Source organism: Scyliorhinus torazame, chromosome 14 (genome assembly GCF_047496885.1).
Source record: "Scyliorhinus torazame isolate Kashiwa2021f chromosome 14, sScyTor2.1, whole genome shotgun sequence".
In the NCBI taxonomy this organism is placed as follows: Eukaryota; Metazoa; Chordata; class Chondrichthyes; order Carcharhiniformes; family Scyliorhinidae; genus Scyliorhinus; species Scyliorhinus torazame.
In genome coordinates, this window is record NC_092720.1 from 49,622,349 (window position 1) to 49,642,204 (window position 19,856).

The 19,856-nt window shown below is 49.5% G+C and overlaps 1 protein-coding gene across 3 annotated transcripts in view; it reads right to left on the reverse strand.

The window, feature by feature from the left end:
- The window catches only part of LOC140389713 (NACHT, LRR and PYD domains-containing protein 3-like), a 124,168-nt gene that overhangs the window by 81,205 nt on the left and 23,107 nt on the right, over nucleotides 1-19,856 (reverse strand). For 2 of the 3 annotated variants that reach the window (XM_072474152.1, XM_072474150.1), the window contains exons 3-5: nucleotides 10,562-10,830; nucleotides 8,619-8,756; nucleotides 7,413-7,586 (exon numbers count right to left, since the gene is read on the reverse strand). In XM_072474152.1, coding sequence (XP_072330253.1) covers nucleotides 7,413-7,586; nucleotides 8,619-8,756; nucleotides 10,562-10,571 — 322 coding nt within the window. In that variant the 5' untranslated portion in view covers nucleotides 10,572-10,830. The remainder of the gene's footprint in view (nucleotides 1-7,412; nucleotides 7,587-8,618; nucleotides 8,757-10,561; nucleotides 10,831-19,856) is intronic. The other variant, XM_072474151.1, reaches the window with a different exon arrangement.

The following is a 19,856-nucleotide window of genomic DNA, read 5'->3' on the forward strand; positions in this document are numbered from 1 at the left end:
ATTCGGTAGCTCCCGCTTGGAACAGACTTTTGGGCTCTTTTGCAGGGCCCCCACAGCATTTGTTTGACATTTCCCGGTGTGGGAAGAGGACTGCAACACTCCCCTGACGGTGTCCCCCAGGAGTGTTGTATCTTTTGGCTGCCAGGTCCGGCAGAAGCAGTGGAAGATTTGACTGCAATCAGGATAAACAGGGCCCCTTCCAGCATGCAAGCGGGGGAAGGGCAAGCTTAAAGCTGCAAACTGACCTGAGGACCTTTATCAAAAGTGAATTCTAACAGCAGAGGGAACAACTGTGAAAAGATCTCACCAGGGCCACTGAAGAAGCGGGGACGAGGCTTCCGGTGGCGGCCATGGAGGAGTAGGTCACGCATTCGGCAGCTCCCGTCTGGAACGGACTTAGACCTTTTTCAGGAGTTTCCACGGACATTTTGGGGCAGATTGGTGAAGAGAACACTGACAAAAGGACTCCCTCTCGAGACTTTTGGGCTCTTTTCAGGGTCCCCAAGGGCACTTTTTCGACGTTTCACGGTGTGGGAAGGAGTTAATAATAGTTCCCTGTCAGTATATGGCTTTAACTAGGAGCGGGGTGACAAAAAAGGTGGTGGTGGACCAGAAGAAGGGAGGGAAGAAGGACAAAATGGCGGCGGGCGGAGACCAGGCAGCGTGGAGGCAGTGGGCGGAGGAGCAACAGGAGGGTATCCAGCGCTGCCTCAGAGAGATTAAAAAGAACCTGCTAGAGCCGATGAAGGCTTCTATTGATAAGCTGCTGGAGACACAGACGGCCCAGGGGGTGGCGATCCGAGAGGCTCGACAAAAGATCTCTGACAATGAGGACGAGATCTTAGCCCTGGTGGTAAAGGTGGAGGCGCACGAGGCGCTCCACAAGAAATGGCAGGAGCAGTTCGAGGAGATGGAGAATCGGTCGAGGCGGAAGAATCTGCGGATTCTGGGCCTCCCGGAGGGGCTGGAGGGGCCGGACGTGGGGTCCTATGTGGTCACCATGTTAAACTCGCTGATGGGAGCGGGGTCCTTGCAGGGGCCCCTGGAGCTGGAAGGGGCCCATAGAGTGTTGGCAAGGAGGCCCAAGGCTAACGAGCCTCCGCGGACGGTGCTGGTGCGGTTCCATCGGTTCGTCGATCGGGAGTATGTGCTCAGGTGGGCCAAGAAGGCGAGGAGCAGCAGGTGGGAGAACACGGAGGTTCGAATATACCAGGACTGGAGTGCGGAGGTGGCGAAGAGGAGGGCCGGGTACAATCGAGCGAAGGCAGTGCTGCACAGGAAGGGGGTGAAGTTTGGCATGTTGCAGCCAGCGCGATTGTGGGTTACCTACAAGGACCGGCACCATTATTTTGAGTCTCCGGAGGAGGCGTGGGCCTTTGTTCAGGCCGAGAAGCTGGACACAGACTGAGGGTCGGGATGGGCGATTGGGGACTGCGGTGGATATGTTATGCCTATTTTTGGTTCGGGGGGGGGTGGCCTTTGCATTGTTGTGGGTTTCTTTTTCTCTGTGTTTTTCTCTTTCGGGTTGAGGAGGGTGGATGGGGCGGGTTGGGCACTGTTTTGGTTGGTGGCGGGGCCTGGTAGGTGGAGAGCGCGGGATTTTTTTCCCGCGCCGAAGACTGGGGGGGGGGGGGGCAGGACCGGGGCGGGGAAGCGAGGATTGTTTCCCGCGCTTAGAACGGAGGGGGAGAGCCTGTGAATGGGGAGCGGGAGAGGAGGGTGTGCCACACAATGGGAGGAGTCGAAGGGGAGGCGGGAGTGGCCGGGGTCAGCAGGAGTCAGCTGACTTGCGGAAGTGCAATGGGGGGAGTAAACCAGCTAGGAAGGTGTTATTCGAGGCGTCGAGCATTGTGGCAGATAATGGCGGTAGGTACATAATGGTAAGTGGTAAGTTGCAGGGAGAGAGGGTGGTACTGGTCAATGTGTATGCTCCGAACTGGGACGATGCGGGTTTTATGCGGCGTATGTTGGGTCGGATCCCAGACTTGGAAGTGGGGGGCCTGATAATGGGGGGAGACTTTAACACGGTGTTGGATCCTGCACTGGATCGCTCCAGGTCTAGGACGGGTAGGAAGCCGGTGGCGGCTAGAGTGTTGAGGGGATTTATGGACCAAATGGGAGGGGTGGACCCTTGGAGATTTGCAAGGCCGGGAGCTAGGGAATTTTCATTCTTCTCACATGTCCATAAGGTTTATTCTCAAATTGACTTTTTCATTTTGAGTAGGGCGCTGATAGCGAGAGTAGAGGATACCGAGTATTCGGCAATAGCCATTTCGGACCACGCCCCGCATTGGGTGGACTTGGAGATGGGGGAGGAGAGGGACCAGCGCCCGCTGTGGCGCTTGGAAGTGGGGCTGTTGGCGGACGAGGAGGTGAGCAAGCGGGTCCGAGGAAGTATAGAGAGGTACTTGGAGACCAACGACAACGGGGAGGTCCGAGTGGGGATGGTATGGGAGGCACTGAAGGCGGTGGTGAGGGGAGAGCTGATCTCCATCAGGGCCCACAAGGAGCGGAGGGAGCGGGGGGAGAGGGAGAGGCTGGTGGGGGAGATGGTGAGGGTAGGCAGGAGGTATGCGGAAGAGCCTGAGGAAGGATTGTTGAGGAAGAGGCGCAGCCTCCAGGCCGAATTCGACCTGGTGACCACCAGGAAGGCGGAGGTGCAGTGGAGGAAGGCCCAGGGGGCGATTGATGAGTATGGGGAAAAGGCAAGCCGGATGCTGGCGCATCAGCTTCGGAAGCGGGACGCAGCTAGGGAGATCGGGGGAGTTAAGGACAGGGGAGGGAGCGTGGTGCGGAGTGGGGTTGGCATCAATGGGGTCTTCAGGGACTTCTACGAGGAATTGTACCGATCCGAGCCCCCACGGGAGGAGGGAGGGATGGGCCGTTTCCTGGACCAATTGAGGTTTCCAAAGGTGGAAGAGGGACTGGTGGCGGGACTGGGGGCCCCGATTGGGCTGGAGGAGCTGATCAAAGGGATAGGAAGCATGCAGGCGGGGAAGGCACCGGGGCCGGACGGTTTCCCAGTCGAGTTCTATAAAAAATATATGGACCTGTTGGGCCCGCTGTTAGTTAGGACCTTCAATGAGGCAAGAGAGGGGGGGGCTTTACCCCCGACGATGTCCCGGGCACTGGTCTCCTTGATCCTGAAGCGGGACAAGGATCCCCTGCAATGGGGGTCTTGCAGACCGATTTCCTTGCTAAATGTAGATGCCAAGGTGCTGGCGAAGGTTTTAGCCACGAGGATTGAGGATTGTGTGCCGCAGATCATCCATGAAGACCAGACGGGGTTTGTGAAGGGGAGACAGTTGAACGCGAATGTGCGGAGGCTTTTGAACGTTATCATGATGCCGGCGAGGGAAGGAGAGGCGGAGATAGTGGTGGCGATGGACGCTGAGAAAGCCTTCGATAGGGTAGAGTGGGGGTACCTGTGGGAGGTGCTGAAGAGGTTCGGGTTTGGGTAGGGGTTTGTCAGGTGGGTTAGGCTGTTGTACGAGGTCCCGATGGCGAGTGTGGCCACAAATAGGAGCAGGTCCGAGTACTTGCGGTTGCACCGAGGGACGAGACAGGGGTCCCCCCTGCTCTTCGCACTAGCGGTTGAACCCCTGGCTATGACACTGAGAGAGTTGAGGAACTGGAGGGGGTTGGTGCGGGGTGGGGAGGAGCATAGGGTGTCGCTTTATGCGGACGACCTGCTGCTGTATGTGGCGGACCCGGTGGGAGGAATGCCAGAGGTAATGAGGATGCTTCGGGAATTCGGGGACTTTTCGGGGTACAAGCTCAATATGGGGAAGAGCGAGCTGTTCGTAGTTCAGCTAGGGGACCAGGAGAGGGGGATTGGCGAGCTCCCACTAAAAAGGGCGGAGAGGAGTTTCAGATATTTGGGGGTCCAGGTGGCCAGGAGCTGGGGGGCCCTGCATAGGCTTAACTTTACAAGGCTGGTGGAGCAAATGGAGGAGGAGTTCAAGAGGTGGGACGCGTTGCCGCTGTCCCTGGCGGGTAGGGTGCAGTCAATCAAAATGACGGTGCTCCCAAGGTTTTTGTTCCTGTTCCAGTGCCTCCCCGTGTTTATCCCGAAGGCTTTTTTCAGGCGGGTTAACAGGAGTATAATGGGGTTTGTGTGGGCGCGAGGGACTCCAAGGGTGAGAAGGGTGTTCCTGGAGCGGAGTAGAGATAGGGGGGGGCTGGCACTGCCCAACCTCTGTGGGTACTACTGGGCCGCCAATGCGACAATGGTGCGTAAGTGGGTGATGGAGGGGGAGGGGGCTGCATGGAAGAGGCTGGAGACAGCGTCCTGTGTGGGTACGAGTCTGGGGGCGCTGGCAACGGCACCGCTGCCACTCCCTCCAAGGAGGTATACCACGAGCCCGGTGGTGCTGGCGGCCCTCAAAATTTTGGGGCAGTGGAGGCGGCATAGGGGCGAAGTTAGGGCCTCGGCGTGGACCCCATTACGGGGGAACCACCCAGGAAGAACAGGTGGAGGGTTTTCGGGGTGGCACAGGGCAGGCATACGAAAGTTGGGGGACCTGTTTGTGGATGGGAAGTTCGCGAGCTTGGGTGAGCTGGAGGAGAAGTACGGGCTCCCCCCGGGGAACACCTTCAGGTACTTACAGGTAAGGGCGTTTGCCAGGCGGCAGGTGGTGGAATTCCCACGGCTACTGCCACACACAGTACAGGACAGGGTGCTCTCGGGGGGGGGGGGGGGGGGGGGGGGGGGGGGGGGGGAGATCTCGGAAACTTACCAGGTGATGCAGGAGGAGGAGGAGGCCTCGGTGGTGGAGTTGAAAGGTAAGTGGGAAGAGGAGTTGGGAGAGGAGATCGAAGAGGGGACGTGGGCAGATGCCCTAGGGAGGGTGAACTCTTCCTCTTCATGCGCAAGGCTCAGCCTCATACAGTTTAAGGTGCTGCACAGGGCACACATGACCGGGACAAGGATGAGCAGGTTCTTTGGGGGTGAGGACAGGTGTGTTAGGTGCTCAGGGAGCCCAGCAAATCACACCCATATGTTCTGGGCATGCCCAGCGCTGGAGGAATTTTGGAAGGGCGTAGCGAGGACGGTGTCGAGGGTGGTAGGATCCAGGGTCAAACCAGGCTGGGGGCTCGCAATATTTGGGGTGGCAGAGGAGCCGGGAGTGCAGGAGGCGAAAGAGGCCGGAACTCTGGCCTTTGCGTCCCTGGTAACCCGGCGAAGGATTCTCCTTCAGTGGAAAGATACGAGGCCCCCAAGCGTGGAATCCTGGATCAGCGATATGGCAGGGTTCATTAAATTGGAGAGGGTGAAATTCGCCTTGAGATGGTCGGTACAAGGGTTCTTTCGGCGGTGGCAACCATTCTTAGACTTTCTGGCAGAACGCTAGACATTGGTCAATGGCAGCAGCAGCTCGGGGGGTGGGGGGGGCGGGGCGGGTTTACTTTATTTTTGTTTATGTTATTTACACTGGAAGGGTCTGAGGGGGTGTATACACCTGTTGTCTTAAGTCGGGGTGTTAATGTTAATTTATTATTTAGGTACGGGGGGGAGGGCTTTGGGGGGTTGCTTTTTTAGATTGTGTTTTGTACTTAACCCTGTTGGGTTCTTTTTTCTTTCTCATTTTGTTATTGATATTTTATGAAAACCTTTAATAAAATTTTTTTTTTTTTTTTAAACTCTACCAACTTTCTTTGAACTTTCACGGCAGCCAAACCACTTCTTTCTGCCTGGGGACAAAGACTAACACTGTACCCATTCATGATGCCCCCCTCCACCTCCTGACCATGTGAAGACAGCAGCCATATAATCAACTCCACGGAAAGAAAGAATCATTGGGGAACAGATAATCATCTTGCTCAAGTTGGTTCTACTACCTGTGCGGAGGGGTTGGGGGGAAGAGGATGGGATGATCATGAGTGGAGCAGTGGGGGTAGCCCCACACTATACACCAGCATAGGGTCCAAAGTTTGTGGAGGGCTGCTGTTTTCACCATACCGGTGAGCCAGTAACGTCAGTATTAGGGAAATTGCTAGAGTCCATTATCGAGCATTTCATAGCACAGCTTTCGGAAAGCAGTGGTAACAATCAGACAAAGTCAGCATGGATTACGAAAGCGAAATCATGCTTGACAAATCGACTTGGATTCTTTGAAGAAACTAGTAGAGTTGACCCGGTGAGACCCGGTGGTTGTGGTTTATTTAGACTTTCAGAAAGCTTTCAACAAGGTCCCATATAGCAGATGATGATGTAAAGTTAAAACGCATGGGGTTATGGGTAGTGGCTTGAGATGGATAGAAAGCTGGTTTGCAGACGGGAAGCAAAAAGTTAGAATAAATGGGCCTTTTTCAGATTGGCAGGCAGTGACTAGTGGGGTACCACAGGGATGTGTGCTGGGACCCCAACTGTCCACATTATATATTAATGATTTGGATGAGAGAACTAAATGTAGCATCTCAAATTTACAGATGATACAAATTGGGTGGGAGGGTGAACAGTGAGGAGGATGCAGAGGTGCCTCTGCGGGATTCGGACAGGCTGAGTGAGTGGGCATATGCACGACAGGTTCAGTATTATGTGGATAAATATGAGGTTACCCACTTTGGTAGCAAAAATAGGAAGGCAGATTATTATTGGAATAGGTGTAAATTGAGAGAGGTGGATACTCAGTGAGACCTTGGTGGCCTCGTGCGTCAATCACTAAAAGTAAGCACGCAGGTACAACAGGCAGTAAAGAAGGTGAATGGTATGTTGGCCTTCATAACGAGGGGATTTCGGTATAGGAATAGTGATGTTTTTCTACAGCTGTATAAGGCGTTGGTGAGAATAAAGTTACTGTAATTCTGAAACAAGGCAACAGGTTAGTGCTCTATGGAGCTCCTGCCACTCCCATAGGGCAACATTTCTGCCTATCTAGTCATCTGTTGGGCGACAGATTGTTGGATTGCTGTGATAGCCTATTGGAACACTCAGATCCACAGCCAAAATGGCAGCAGTCTGAGCCTTCATGGCAGCAAGCATGGGCCTTATGACCTTGGTCTGATTTTCCACTGTAGCACTGAGACATTGGGTAGATTCTGCCTATGCTGCAGTGGAAACAGAGACAGTGGCCACCAGATGCTGCAGCACAGTTGGGTCTGTTAATGCTGCCATGCAGTTGGCCACCATTCTCATAGTGGAAAGGATGGGCTCCAAGCTCTATGCGGTGCCCTGTGCCACAGTGGAGCTGCACTTCTCCATGCTACTTTGACAGTGACAAGCTGGCAGGCATGGCTAATGTACCAAGCATGCATTGTCGTTATAATTCTCCCTTGTGCTGCTGTAGCGCAGTCCACGTCTGAGTCCCAATCAACAGGATATTTCTGCAATCTGACCCTCCAGTGAACTGGCACAAGAACTACCTTTTCCTCCTGACCCAGCTGTAGCCCGTTCATGTCCAGTGACTTACCAATTGCAGTTCCTGACTCTGTACGAGCGTCTAGGGTACATGCAGTGTCTGCTTCTAAGCTGGAGGCTGCAAGTGTCAGATCTATCAACAGGGTTTCCTCATCACTGGTGTGACGTTGCTCTCTCTCTTCCTCCTGGATATACTGTGCCTGGTGAGACTGTTGTTCTTGAAAATCTACAAGTATAAAAGCAGGGAGGGACGGTTAGGGTGGGGCAGGGGAAACGTAGGAAATTGAGTCACCCATTTAGCCCCTCAAACTTGTTCCGCTGTTCAAGAGATGTTGGCTGAGCTGTAACTAGTTCCATTTACCAGTGTTTGCCACATATTCCTTAATACCTGTGGATTGCAAACATCTATCAACATGACCAGGAGAAATCTAATGAGCTCATGCAGCTGCTCAAGGTTAGTGAATGCACCTTTCTAGCATCACTTGACCCTAAAGGAACCTGTATGAGATTAAAGGTTCCATTTTTATTTTGTTAATCCACCACCGCACTGACCTCTCACACTGATCGATATTCCACAACCCCATTGATGTCCTAGTACCAGTGCCTGGCACTAAGGACTCACAGTTAACTCACAGATACTCTACCTCATCCATATACACCTTGTAATGTTTCCAGACTCCTCCTGAATCCTCCACATACCTCCAGCTATTCAGAGCATCACTCAATCAATCACTACACCAGTGCACTTTCACCCTCACGAATGAAGTGCATCTTTATCTTAATTTTTAAGGTGATGAAGTTCCACACATTGTGGTGCCTATTGAAGAGGATGAAAGTGTTTTAGTGACACTCCCTGAAGAGTTTATAAACAATCTTCCAGATGACATCCAGGTTTCCACCATGTGGAACTTTGATCACATTAAGAAAATAAAGGCGCAAAAAAAAACTTTTTAAAATTACACTTTAGCGGTGAGGACAAATTAAAGTAAAACATTTCAATCAATTAATTCAAGGACAATATTGGGGATGCTGCAAATCTGAAATAGAGCAGAACATGCTGAAAATACCGGAAGGTGAGGTCACAAACAAGCACTGCCGGATGGCATCCTGGAAAGGTCATGTGGATATCATCATTACTGTGCATGATTCCAAATTTCCTTGTATTCCTTGTATCCAAATATACATTCCATTCTCTCATTATTACACTCAATTTCTAGACATAATTATAGCATAATATAAATATACATAATAATCTTACCCCCATTTATCGCATTGGTTACATTGCTGTTTGAACCCAGGTTATCACCTGGAAGGCTGTTTATAGTCTCTCCAGGAGATGTCACTAAAACACTTTCATCCTCTTCAGTAGGTGTCGCAATGTGTTGAACCTCATAACCTTAATAAATAGAATAAGGTGAAAGATTTCAAATGTTGCACTGTTTACGTGAGGGCAAACGTAAAACATTTAAACCAATTAATGCTGAAGTAAAATACTGCAGTTGCTGGACATCTGAAATAAAAACAGAAAATGCTGGAAATGGTCAGCAGGTCAAACAGCATCTCTGAAGAAAGAAAAAGAATTAACTGACCAGATTTTCTCGACTGAGGTGGTTAATTCGAGTTGGGAAACTTTCCCACACAGCAGACCCACTTGGGTAGGAAGTGTCCCGTCAGACCTAATATTCACTCTGGGGGGAGCGGATGCAGGGTAGAGTTGGGTCCCCAAAAGCAAATCGGACACTGCCACAGGGGCAGCTGGATGCTGAGACAGGCTATGTATAAAACGCCCCTTGGTTCTTTCAGCCTTCAACCCAGCTGTTTGCTTGTATTTTGGACCCTCCAAACGCCCCCCCCCCCCCCGCCCCCAATCCATTTTCCATGCCACCTTCATGCCAGCTCATGATGCCATCCACCCCCAATGGCTCTTGATGTCATCCACTCCAACTCATACCCCCAACACAATGGCCCCTCATACCATCTATAGCAATTCATGTCAATTCCATGACAATTCACCTGAATACACTCTGTGTTAAGAAAACCTCTCGTAACAATGGCATGTGTGAAGTGCTTAAAAAATGCATTCATAATTTCCTTTAAAAGACCGCTGTTTCTACAATCCTACAGAAGTGTTAATCAACCAGACCTTTGAAGTATCAGTAACAGACATTACAAGCACCTAGCATCTCTTGTATCTTGTTCAAATTAACATTGAGCCATTGACAAAAGAAAAAATATAACTTATTATAATATCATAAATCAGTCAACCTTCTCTGAACCGGTGTCAACAAATTCATTCACATAATCCTTTCAGGAATTTTTGTGCACCTGACCCATGGTGTTTAGTTCTTGATGTTGAAAACACAATTTTTGGTTCCGTTTTCCCATGTATTCCCATATTTCCTGAACCTTCGTCACATTTTATGGGTAATGAATGAAAGGGTAATGAATGAAAAATTGATCATGTGGCTGATATGCTCCCAGGCTTTTTCTTCTGGCCTGTGGGGGCAGCCCAGTATTGTCACTTTCCTCCCACTTCCTGGACCACTTCTGTGATGGTGAAAAAAAGGTTTCAAAAGCACAAAATCCTGAATCAAGTAATGATATTCTACTATGTACAATTGTGCCTACAGTGAATAATAGGTATCTAGAGAGTCAAACATTTACGAGAACATGGAACCTTCCGATTGGAATAAGGACGATCGACCATTAGCTGCTGTCAGTCACTGCTTGCCCCCACTTTGATTGTGACCTTGCCCTACCCACCGTCCATGACCTTGTATCATGTCCAATTGGTTGCTCACCACACAATGGCTGTCTTTCCAGGGCTTACACATAAGTCAATTCAGTGTTGGAAAGAGCAGAGTTTCTCAAAGTCACAATCAGTGACCGATATTGAGATGACAGACTACCTCACCTATTTTGAGTGAATGAATCCCAAGGCCCAATTTCCAGCAAGCGTTGGATGGTGATTCAGGTATGGCATTTGCTTTGTATCAGTTTCCAGAGCTACACAATTTCTCCGTTGAAATTCCCATACAACCCTTCAGGAGGTCATTTGAACCTGTCTACGGAAACTCCATCAGAAACATTTCCGTGCAACAATGAAGATAACAACTTTGTACAAGTCCAATTCACTGTATAGTTTCACATCTTTACTTACTGTTCAGTTACCTTTAGCATGATGTAACTTTTTACATTTACCTTTCTCCATGATGTTTAAAACTAGTAAGAAGTCTCATAACACCAGTTTAAAGTCCAACAGGTTTATTTGAAATCACCAGCTTTCGGAGCGCTGTTCCTTCTTCAGGTCCTTCATCTAGATCTGGACGCCAAACCCAACAGTTGACTTCAAGAATCTTTTCACTGGGGTCGTCCTTGTTGTCCAGAAGATAAGAAATACATGGGTTCATCTACCAAGTAACTCTTGCTGGTAGTGCAGCTGGACCACTGCCAACACTTTTTCAATGGACCTGCAATATTCAGAAACGCCATGTCAGCCCCTGAAGTTTCCACTCAACAACTTATTCCAAGATTGTCTTCACGAATCACAGCAAATATTCAAAGATTTTCAAATATTTTTCAACTGCGCCAGAGGCATAAAACTGGTAGGATCAGATTGGTCACCAGTTGTACGCCTTGCCCAATTTTACTTTTCATTAAATTCAATTGAGAACACTCTTACAGGTTGATGAGGTAGTTCCCATCATCTTAATCAATGTAAAACAAAAATACTCTGAAGTCCCCACATTGCTACATCCTTTTTTTTTGTAAATGATTCAAGGGTTTTCATCTTCAAGTCCATTCCATGTACTTGTCACTCTTTGTGCCAAGTTCAATGGGACATCCTAAGCATTTGACATGGTTTGTTTCTGCCATGCTTATTTCTAGAAAATAACAAAGGTTGGTCATTCTTGTGATGTTCTTTATGAAGCTCATTTAGAATTGTAAGATTAGTGTTCTACAAAGACCACAGTATAGCTTTTACTTAAACAAAGCTATGATTTTATTTACACTACTAAACTGGGCTTCGACACTTTGTCCTTTTAGAATACAGAATTGATCAATAACATTTAACTACACTCACCTACTGCTAATCTCACTAACTGGTATAAACTATAATCTAACCTCTCACATTAACTACTCTGATGACCTTCACTAGCTGTCTCCTGCATACGCTCCTACCCTAAGGTCTAGCATCACTGCTTTATATAGTAGTATCCGCAGCACCCGCTAGTGGCTATTCATGGTACTACATTAACCCTTGTAATGCTGATAGGTATGATGATACCACAATTCTCAAATCAGAAAGCATGGATTTTGACAACGATTGTTAACATGTTGATATATTAATTGCAACATTTCCATTATTTCGAGATTTGCCATTTGGTGGCCAGAAAGTAAAAGTATTGATGTTCTGGGAAACATGCCATAAATGCTGTTATTCTGCCATTTATCTCAACCAAATAATCTTGAGATAATGGGACCACTGCCACTGAAGTGGAGAAGGCCAAGGAGAAATTTGATCTTGAATGATTATGACAAGGTGAAAAGAGAAAGATTATTACCTCTGATTAAAGTCAATAATGAACAGTCATCAACACAAACTTTTCCCCAAGTGTGAGGAGAAAGATCAGAAAAAATGTCTTCACCATTACATACCCTACATAGGGGATATATAAGCAAAGTCCATTTAAGAGAGGAGCGAATAAAAACTTTCTGTTGGCAGAGTTACAAGCAGAAACCTTCAATGCATTTTAAAATCCTGCAGTTCACCAAATAGCAGAACAGGCTCACCTTTCCCAATCTTAGACTCTATTACTGGGCAGCCAGCTCCAGCCAGGAGCCACGTGTCTCCCGCAATCCATGGTTGATTATGAAGACAAGAGCACTCAGCCTCCCATGACTGCCCCCACCCAAACTGCAGTCTTGACTCTTCACAGGCCCCCAAAGAAAGGCTGGCAGACCCAGTAACACTTGATACTAATGGAGGGTGGGCTCCTAAAGGTCCCACAATTGACCGGGCCTCTCAGTCCTTATCCAGTCTGGCACAGCAGGAAGCTTCCAATGACATTTTCCACTGGTGGTTTTCAAATGTCTCATTTCAAGAAGGTGAAGACCTCAGTCCAAGTAACCCCCCTGTCTATCCTTAGCACATTTTGAATAACTCAAAATCCCATTCATTGGCAGGAAGTTCCTCAGGAGCTCAGTGTTAGGGACTGTGGGTCAGAGTGATGTATCTTGGGCAAGGAATGAAGGATATCATGGCCACATTATATTAGGTTGTTTGAAGCTGTTTGTCAGTATTTGCTAGTTTTCTAGGTTGGTTAAAATCCTTCAAACACATTAGCCCAAATTCCTGTGGGGGAATCCACTGACATAACTTGTGGCAGGAGACTCAGATAAATAGTCATTTATGCCATTTCTCTCTCAATCGCCAAAGACAGTAGAATCCCTGTGAAATTTCAGGATTATTAAGTATTCACCGATTTATCTTCACATGGTTTTGTTTCAAACTCTACTAATACCTTGTGGCTACAAAAGCAGGTCAGAGACTGGGAATTCTGCAATGAGTAACCCATCTCCAGACTTCCTAAAGTCTGTCCACAATCTAAAAAGTACAGTAGGAATGTGATGAATACCATACAGTTGCCTGGATGAGTGCTCAAGGAGCACGACACTATCCAGAGCAAGCAATCCACTTGATCAGCAACCCATCCATCACCTTAAGGTTTAATTTCCTCCACCACCTACACACAGTGACAGCAGTGTGTACCATATACAAGATTCACTGTACCAAGCTTCCTTTGACAGCACTTTCCTCATCTGTGACCTCTACCACTTAGGAGAACAAGCATGGCAACACCACCACCTGCAACATTCCTCTCCAAATCACACACCATCCTGACTAGTTTGCCACTCCTTCACTGTCACTGCATCAAAATCCTGGAACATGTTCCCTAACAGCGCTATGGGTGTACATACGCCAAATGGACTGCAGTGGTTCAAGAAGATGGCTCATCATCACTTCCTCAGGGGTAACTAAGGATGAGCAATAAATGCTGGTCTTGCAGCAGTACTCACACCTCACGAATGAATGAAAAAGTTTCCTCATGGTCACCAATCTGTATTTCATTCAATTCTATTAGTTAGTTGTACACACAATAAGAAGTATGGCAAATGCCAATCTTAATTTGTCTTTTAGCAAGAAGCATGTTTGTCACACATCTTAAGGAAATAATAATTTACCTTAACCGATGTAGCAGGACAAATATCCTGAAGTTGGGTACATCAAACAGGGTACATCAAATTCAAAACTATTTCTCCGTGCTTCTGATACTTTGAGAAATGCAAGAATCAATTATGGTTTGATGTAGAGTGCTGACTCTCTATAATTGTTCATGCTGTAAAGATTAGATATTAACTACAAAATACATAGGCTCAGTATATTTATGTCATAAGCAAATTGCATTTCGTTTTGGAAAATAGAGTAGGGAACTGTATAACACCTGTGACTCATTAAAAACTCTTGAGCACAACCAGTACGACGCCTCTGTAACTTTATTCTGCAATGCGGGCCGATCTCCGAACCCTTGGCCCATCTCTCCAGGCAGCACCCCCCCCGGGCACACCACGTGCAGGTGATGGGTGTGAGCGGGCATTCAGCAGACAGGCAGGGGTCAGACTATGACATAGATTGAGGAGCACTGGTGCTCAGATCACTGCGGGTTATCATCACTCCCCTGCCCTCGACAATGACCCACTGACGGTGCCGACACAGTCCCAGCACCCTGGAATGATGTTCCTTGGTGGGAGATTAGGATGGGGGTGGGTAAGATAGCGATGACGCACCAGCCCTTCTTAAGTGAAGCAGGTGAGTATGAAGGCCTCCCTGGCCCTTCCGGGTTTGCCAGACCCTCGCCGCTCCCACGAGTCCAACAGCCTTCGGCTGGTCTTCCGGTTCCTCCCTGGAATCGTCCTCCAGCCCTCACTGGTCCAGCGCCGCCTCATCATCCTCATCCTCCTGCTCCGAGGTGGCCACATGTTCCTCATCCCAACCTCCAGCTTGTCGCCCCGTTGCTGTGCCAGGTTGTCGAGGGCACAGCAGACCACCACAAAGCTTGTGACCCTCAGGGGGCGACTGTACTGCAGGGCACCACCGGAGCGGTAGGGGCATCGGAACCTCATTTTGAGCAGTCCAAGCACCGCTCAATGGCAGCCTGAGAGGCCACATGGGCCTCGCTGTGTTGGGTTTCCGCGTCGGTCTCCGGCCTCCATACTGGAGTCATTAGCCAGGTCCTCAGCAGGTATCCCTCATCCCCCCCAAGAGCCAACCACTCATCTTGGGGTGGTCCTCAAAGAGGCCGGGGTGACCAACTGCCGCAGGGTGTGGGTGTCGCGCACACTCTCTGGGGATCATGAACATACGTGCATGATCTTCATGAGGTGGTCTCACACACATGAGCTGAAGTTCTGGGAGTGGAACCCCTTCCTGTTAGCGTAGGGCACTCCCAGATGGCTTCGTGGACATGCCCCTGGATTTGAGGCATCCCGGCGATGGCGGAGAATTCAGCTGCCCGGGCAACTTGTTGGGTCTGGTCGATGTCAAAGTTTATGTAGTTCTCCGCCCGGGCAACGAGGGCACCCGTGACCAGTCAGATGTACCTGTGGGCAGCGGCCTGCGAGACCGTACAGGTCCCCGCTCGAGCCCTGGAAGGATCCTGAAGCATAAAAGTTCAGGGCTGCAGTGACCTTGTCAGCCATCGGGAGCGGGTGTCCTCCTCCTCCACATGGTGCCTAGTCTGCGAGGATATGGCACAGGAGCTGCACCGTCTCCTTGTTGAGGTGGAGCCTCCTGCGGCACGCGCGGTCCGTCATTTGTCCAAATGACCAGCGTGGCCTGTACACCCTGGGCTGTCGTGGGACTCCCCCTTTGGGTCCCTTACTGACCTGATGGGGCGGAGTCCAGCACATGGACCACGGGCTCGAGCATCTGCAGACGCTGCTGCTGCCGTGTCCGGTGTCTGGTCATTCGGCCTAGCAGCAGCACCATTGCTGTTCTGCGGAGTCAAAAATACTGTCCATACCGTTCAATATCTGTAAGGAATTGGGAGAAGGTGTTAGACTGACAAAGCAGCAGCTCCCACCCCGCGAGCCTCCATTCCCCCATTGATCCCCTACCCACTTCCCTCCCTGGAACGCGATGCACACCACTCCTGGCTGCAATAGGCTGCCCTCACCGTACCCCAGACCCTGTACCCCGGATACCTGCTCATAATGTCACCTGGTCCACTCCCCGAGGCACTCAACCCCTCCGGCCGTGGACATGTCCCCGGAGCTGTGTCCCATCCCCTGGATGTTCGGAAGTTGCCTGCTACGTGTGTGGTGTTGCCTCCTGCAGTGTTCAGGCACAGTGTCCATGTATCATGGTCTGATTGGAATGCAAGGCAATGACTCCCACATGCTACATGGCCCGCCCACCCACGGGAATCCACTTGGGTTGTGTGAAGTGCTCACTTAACCATCATTGCCAATTCCCTATTAGCAACAGCTTTCAGCACACACAGCCAGAGGCCTCGCCAGTCGTGGGGAGTATTGGGTGATCGGTGAGGCAGACGGGCAAGGACATGGGTTGCCCCCGGAATGGATACATACGATACAGGGGTTGGCATGGTGGTGCCACGTGCAGTTGCCCCCCAGCGCCTCCCACCCATCCTCCCATGGTGGCACACCCCTGCGAGGGTCCCCCCACTGCAGACGGGCCCCCCCCTCCATCCGAGGGTCCCTCATCCCCCCCGCCCCCCCCCCCCCCGTCGAGCATTGGGGTGGCAAGCCCAGTGCCCCCAGGCTCTTTGCCCCCCATCTCTGAGCAGAGATGGCTACTCACCTCCTTGGCTACCCGCAGAAGCCCTTCTGCCAGGTCAACATTTTTCAAAAGGAGTACTGTCGGCGCCAGCGTGACCACTTGCTGGGGAGACCGATGAATTACAGGAGGCCCTTGGATATGGGGTTGTTCCCATTAATTGTATGGAAATAGAGCTTAAGTTGGTGATAATTGGTTTCTTGCCACGCTATGGTAAGATCCCGATTTCGCCTACGGGAATTGGCCGAATGCATTGCAAACTCTTTGGCGCTTGTCATGGTTCTCGCTTTCAGCCTCCCCCGCTATTCACCAGCCTCGTTTCGCTCGGGCGAGAGCTAAAGAGGCCTGAGAATCGCGCCCTAAATGTTGAATCGCGGGGGTTCCACGGTCACAATGGGAGTGCCTGCCCCAGAACAATTCAGGACACGGTAATGGGTCAGCACCGTGCCACATAGACGTAGTGCAATACCAATGCACAGCAGCATGTGATTTGCTGGGGTCGGGATAGGTACTCAAACCCCTGACAATTACAGCTGATTTAAGCACTCTGCTCCCCACACACCCTCATTCCAGCCAAGAAGATGACACCCCGAAGAATGGTTTTGCAGTTTGCCGAGATATAAACTATTGGTGATCAGAAAATCTATGAACCGACTTCTCCGAGAAAATGCCAAAATGAACATCGGTACAGACCCCACCAAAGAACAACAAAGAACAAAGAAAAGTACAGCACAGGAACAGGCCCTTCGGCCCTCCAAACCTGTGCCGGCCATGCTGAAAGTGAAAGTGAAAATGATGCCCGTCTGAACTAACATTTTCTACACTTCCTGGGTCCGTATCCCTCTATTCCCATCCTATTCATGTATTTGTCAAGATGCCCCTTAAATGTCACTATCGTCCCTGCTTCCACAACCTCCTCCGGCAGCGAGTTCCAGGCACCCACTACCCTCTGTGTAAAAAACCTGCCTCATACATCTCCTCTAAACCTTGCCCCTCACACCTTAAACCTTTTCCCCCTAGTAATTGACCCCTCTACCCTGGGAAAAAGCCTCTGACTATCCACTCTGTCTATGCCCCTCATAATTTTGTAGACCTCTATCAGGTCACCCCTCAACCTCCGTCGTTCCAGTGAGAACAAACCGAGTTTATTCAACCACTCCTCATAGCTAATGCCCTCCATACCAGGCAACATTCTGGTAAATCTCTTCTGCGCCCTCTCTAAAGTCTCCACATCCTTCTGGTAGTGTGGCGACCAGAATTGAACACTATACTCCAAGTGTGGCCTAACTAAGGTTCTATACAGCTGCAACATGACTTGCCAATTCTTATACTCAATGCCCCGGTCAATGAAGGCAAGCATGCCGTATGCCTTCTTGACCACCTTCTCTACCTGTGTTGCCCCTTTCAGTTACCTGTGGACCTGTACACCTAGATCTCTCTGACTGTCAATACTCTTGAGGGTTCTATCATTCACTGTATATTCCCTACTTGCATTAGATCTTCAAAAATGCATTACCTCACATTTGTCCGGATTAAACTCCATCTGCCATCTCTCCGCCCCAAGTCTCCAAACAATCTAAATCCTACTGTATCCTCTGACAGTCCTCATCGCTATCCGCAATTCCACCAACCATTTTATCGTCTGCAAACTTACTAATCAGACCAGTTACATTTTCCTCCAAATCATTTATATGTACTACGAACAGCAAAGGTCCCAGCACTGATCCCTGTGGAACACCACTAGTCACAGCCCTCCATTCAGAAAAGCACCCTTCCATTGCTACTCTCTGCCTTCTATGACCTAGCAGGTTCTGTATCCATCTTGCCAGCTCACCTCTGATCTCGTGTGACTTCACCTTTTGTACCAGTCTGCCATGAGGGACCTTGTCAAAGGCCTTACTGAGGTCCATATGGACAACATCCACTGCCCTACCTGCATCAATCATCTTTGTGACCTCTTCACAGCGGGAACCAGATGACAATCTTTAGTCACTTCGAAAAAAATGGTTTCCCCACGTGAAAAATGCCATGCCTGGGGTATGAACCATTTGATTCACCCACCCCGGGGGTCATCTGAGCACCTCAATCAATGGGGCTCCACAGCATTGGATTTCATTGAAGCCCAGAGAATGGCAGCTGGAAGCGCAGCTCCAGATTTTCAGAGGGGGCCCTCACTCGATTTGCCAGATGCTGTGGAGGAGAGGCGGACCAAAATTTACCCGCAGCTTAGCAGAAGACCCTCTATGAAGGCCATCAATCCACCTGGGAGATGGGGGCAACACTCGCCAATGTCAGCAGGCTGGCCAAGAGGACAGGGGTTCAACTTGGGAAAAAAATTAATGACCTGCTGTGATCTGCAAGGGTAGGTTTCCCCTGTCTCCCCTTCGCACTCCACCGTTCCGTCAACCCGTGGAATGTTAACTTGAACCCAGATGCTGCCACCTTGCAGGTTCCCATCACCTGACCTCCCAGCATCATCCTTAAGCCACCCCCAGAACTCCTCATCAGAACTCCTCCCTACTTAAGCACAGTGCTAACATATGCCAGGTGACATCAACCTCTGACCCACCAGGTGTCTGGCTCACATTCTCCCTTTTTGTGTCCGTACAGGAGAAGATAACTGCAGAGAGAGAGAGGAGACAGGAGCTGGCATGTCTGGACGAAAGATCTTGACTCCCTTCAAGGAGAGGACCACGGAGTTCACAGGGGGATGACCAGGAGTAGGCCTGCACAGATACCGAGGTTGGCCTATGACAGAATAGTGAGGGGCCATCTTCATCCCGATGACTGTGATATTATCATAACCATCAGCATTACAAGGGTTAATGTAGTATCGTGAATAGCCACTGGAGGGAGCTGCAGATACTACTATATAAAGCAGTGATGCTAGACCTTAGGGGAGGAGTGTATGCAGGAGACAGCTAGTGAAGGTCATAAGAGCAGTTAGTGTGAGAAGGTTAGATTATATTTTATACAAGTAGTGAGATTAGCAGTGATGAGTGTAGTTACATGTTATTGATCAATTCTGTATTCTAAAAGGACTAAGTGTCGAAACCCAGTTTAGTAGTGTAAATAAAATCATAGCTTTGTTTAATTAAAAGCAATACTGTGGTCTTTGTGGAACACTACACTAACCATCCTTAATATGCAACACAAAGAACACCACAATGACCAGTCTGAAGTGAGATTTTTGTCCAAACCCTTGACAAATGCCATGTCCTTTGCCTTACAGGAACATCAACCAATGCTATGGAGGATAAGGTTGAATCCATTTGGGTGGAAATCAGGAATAGTAAGGAGAAAAAGTCACTGATAGGAGTAGTCTATAGGCCACCAAATAGTAACATTATGGTGGGGCAGGCAATAAACAAAAAAATAACTGATGCATGTAGAAATGGATTATCATGGGGGATTTTAATCTACATGTCAATTGGTTTAACCAGGTCGGTCAAGGCAGCCTTGAGGAGGAGTTTACAGAATGTATCCGCGATAGTTTCCGAGAACAGTATGTAATGGAACCTACGAGGGAACAAACGGTCCTAGACCTGGTCCTGTGTAATGAGACAGGATTGATTAATGATCTCATAGTTAGGGATTCTCTCGGAAGGAGCGATCACAATATGGTGGAATTTAAAA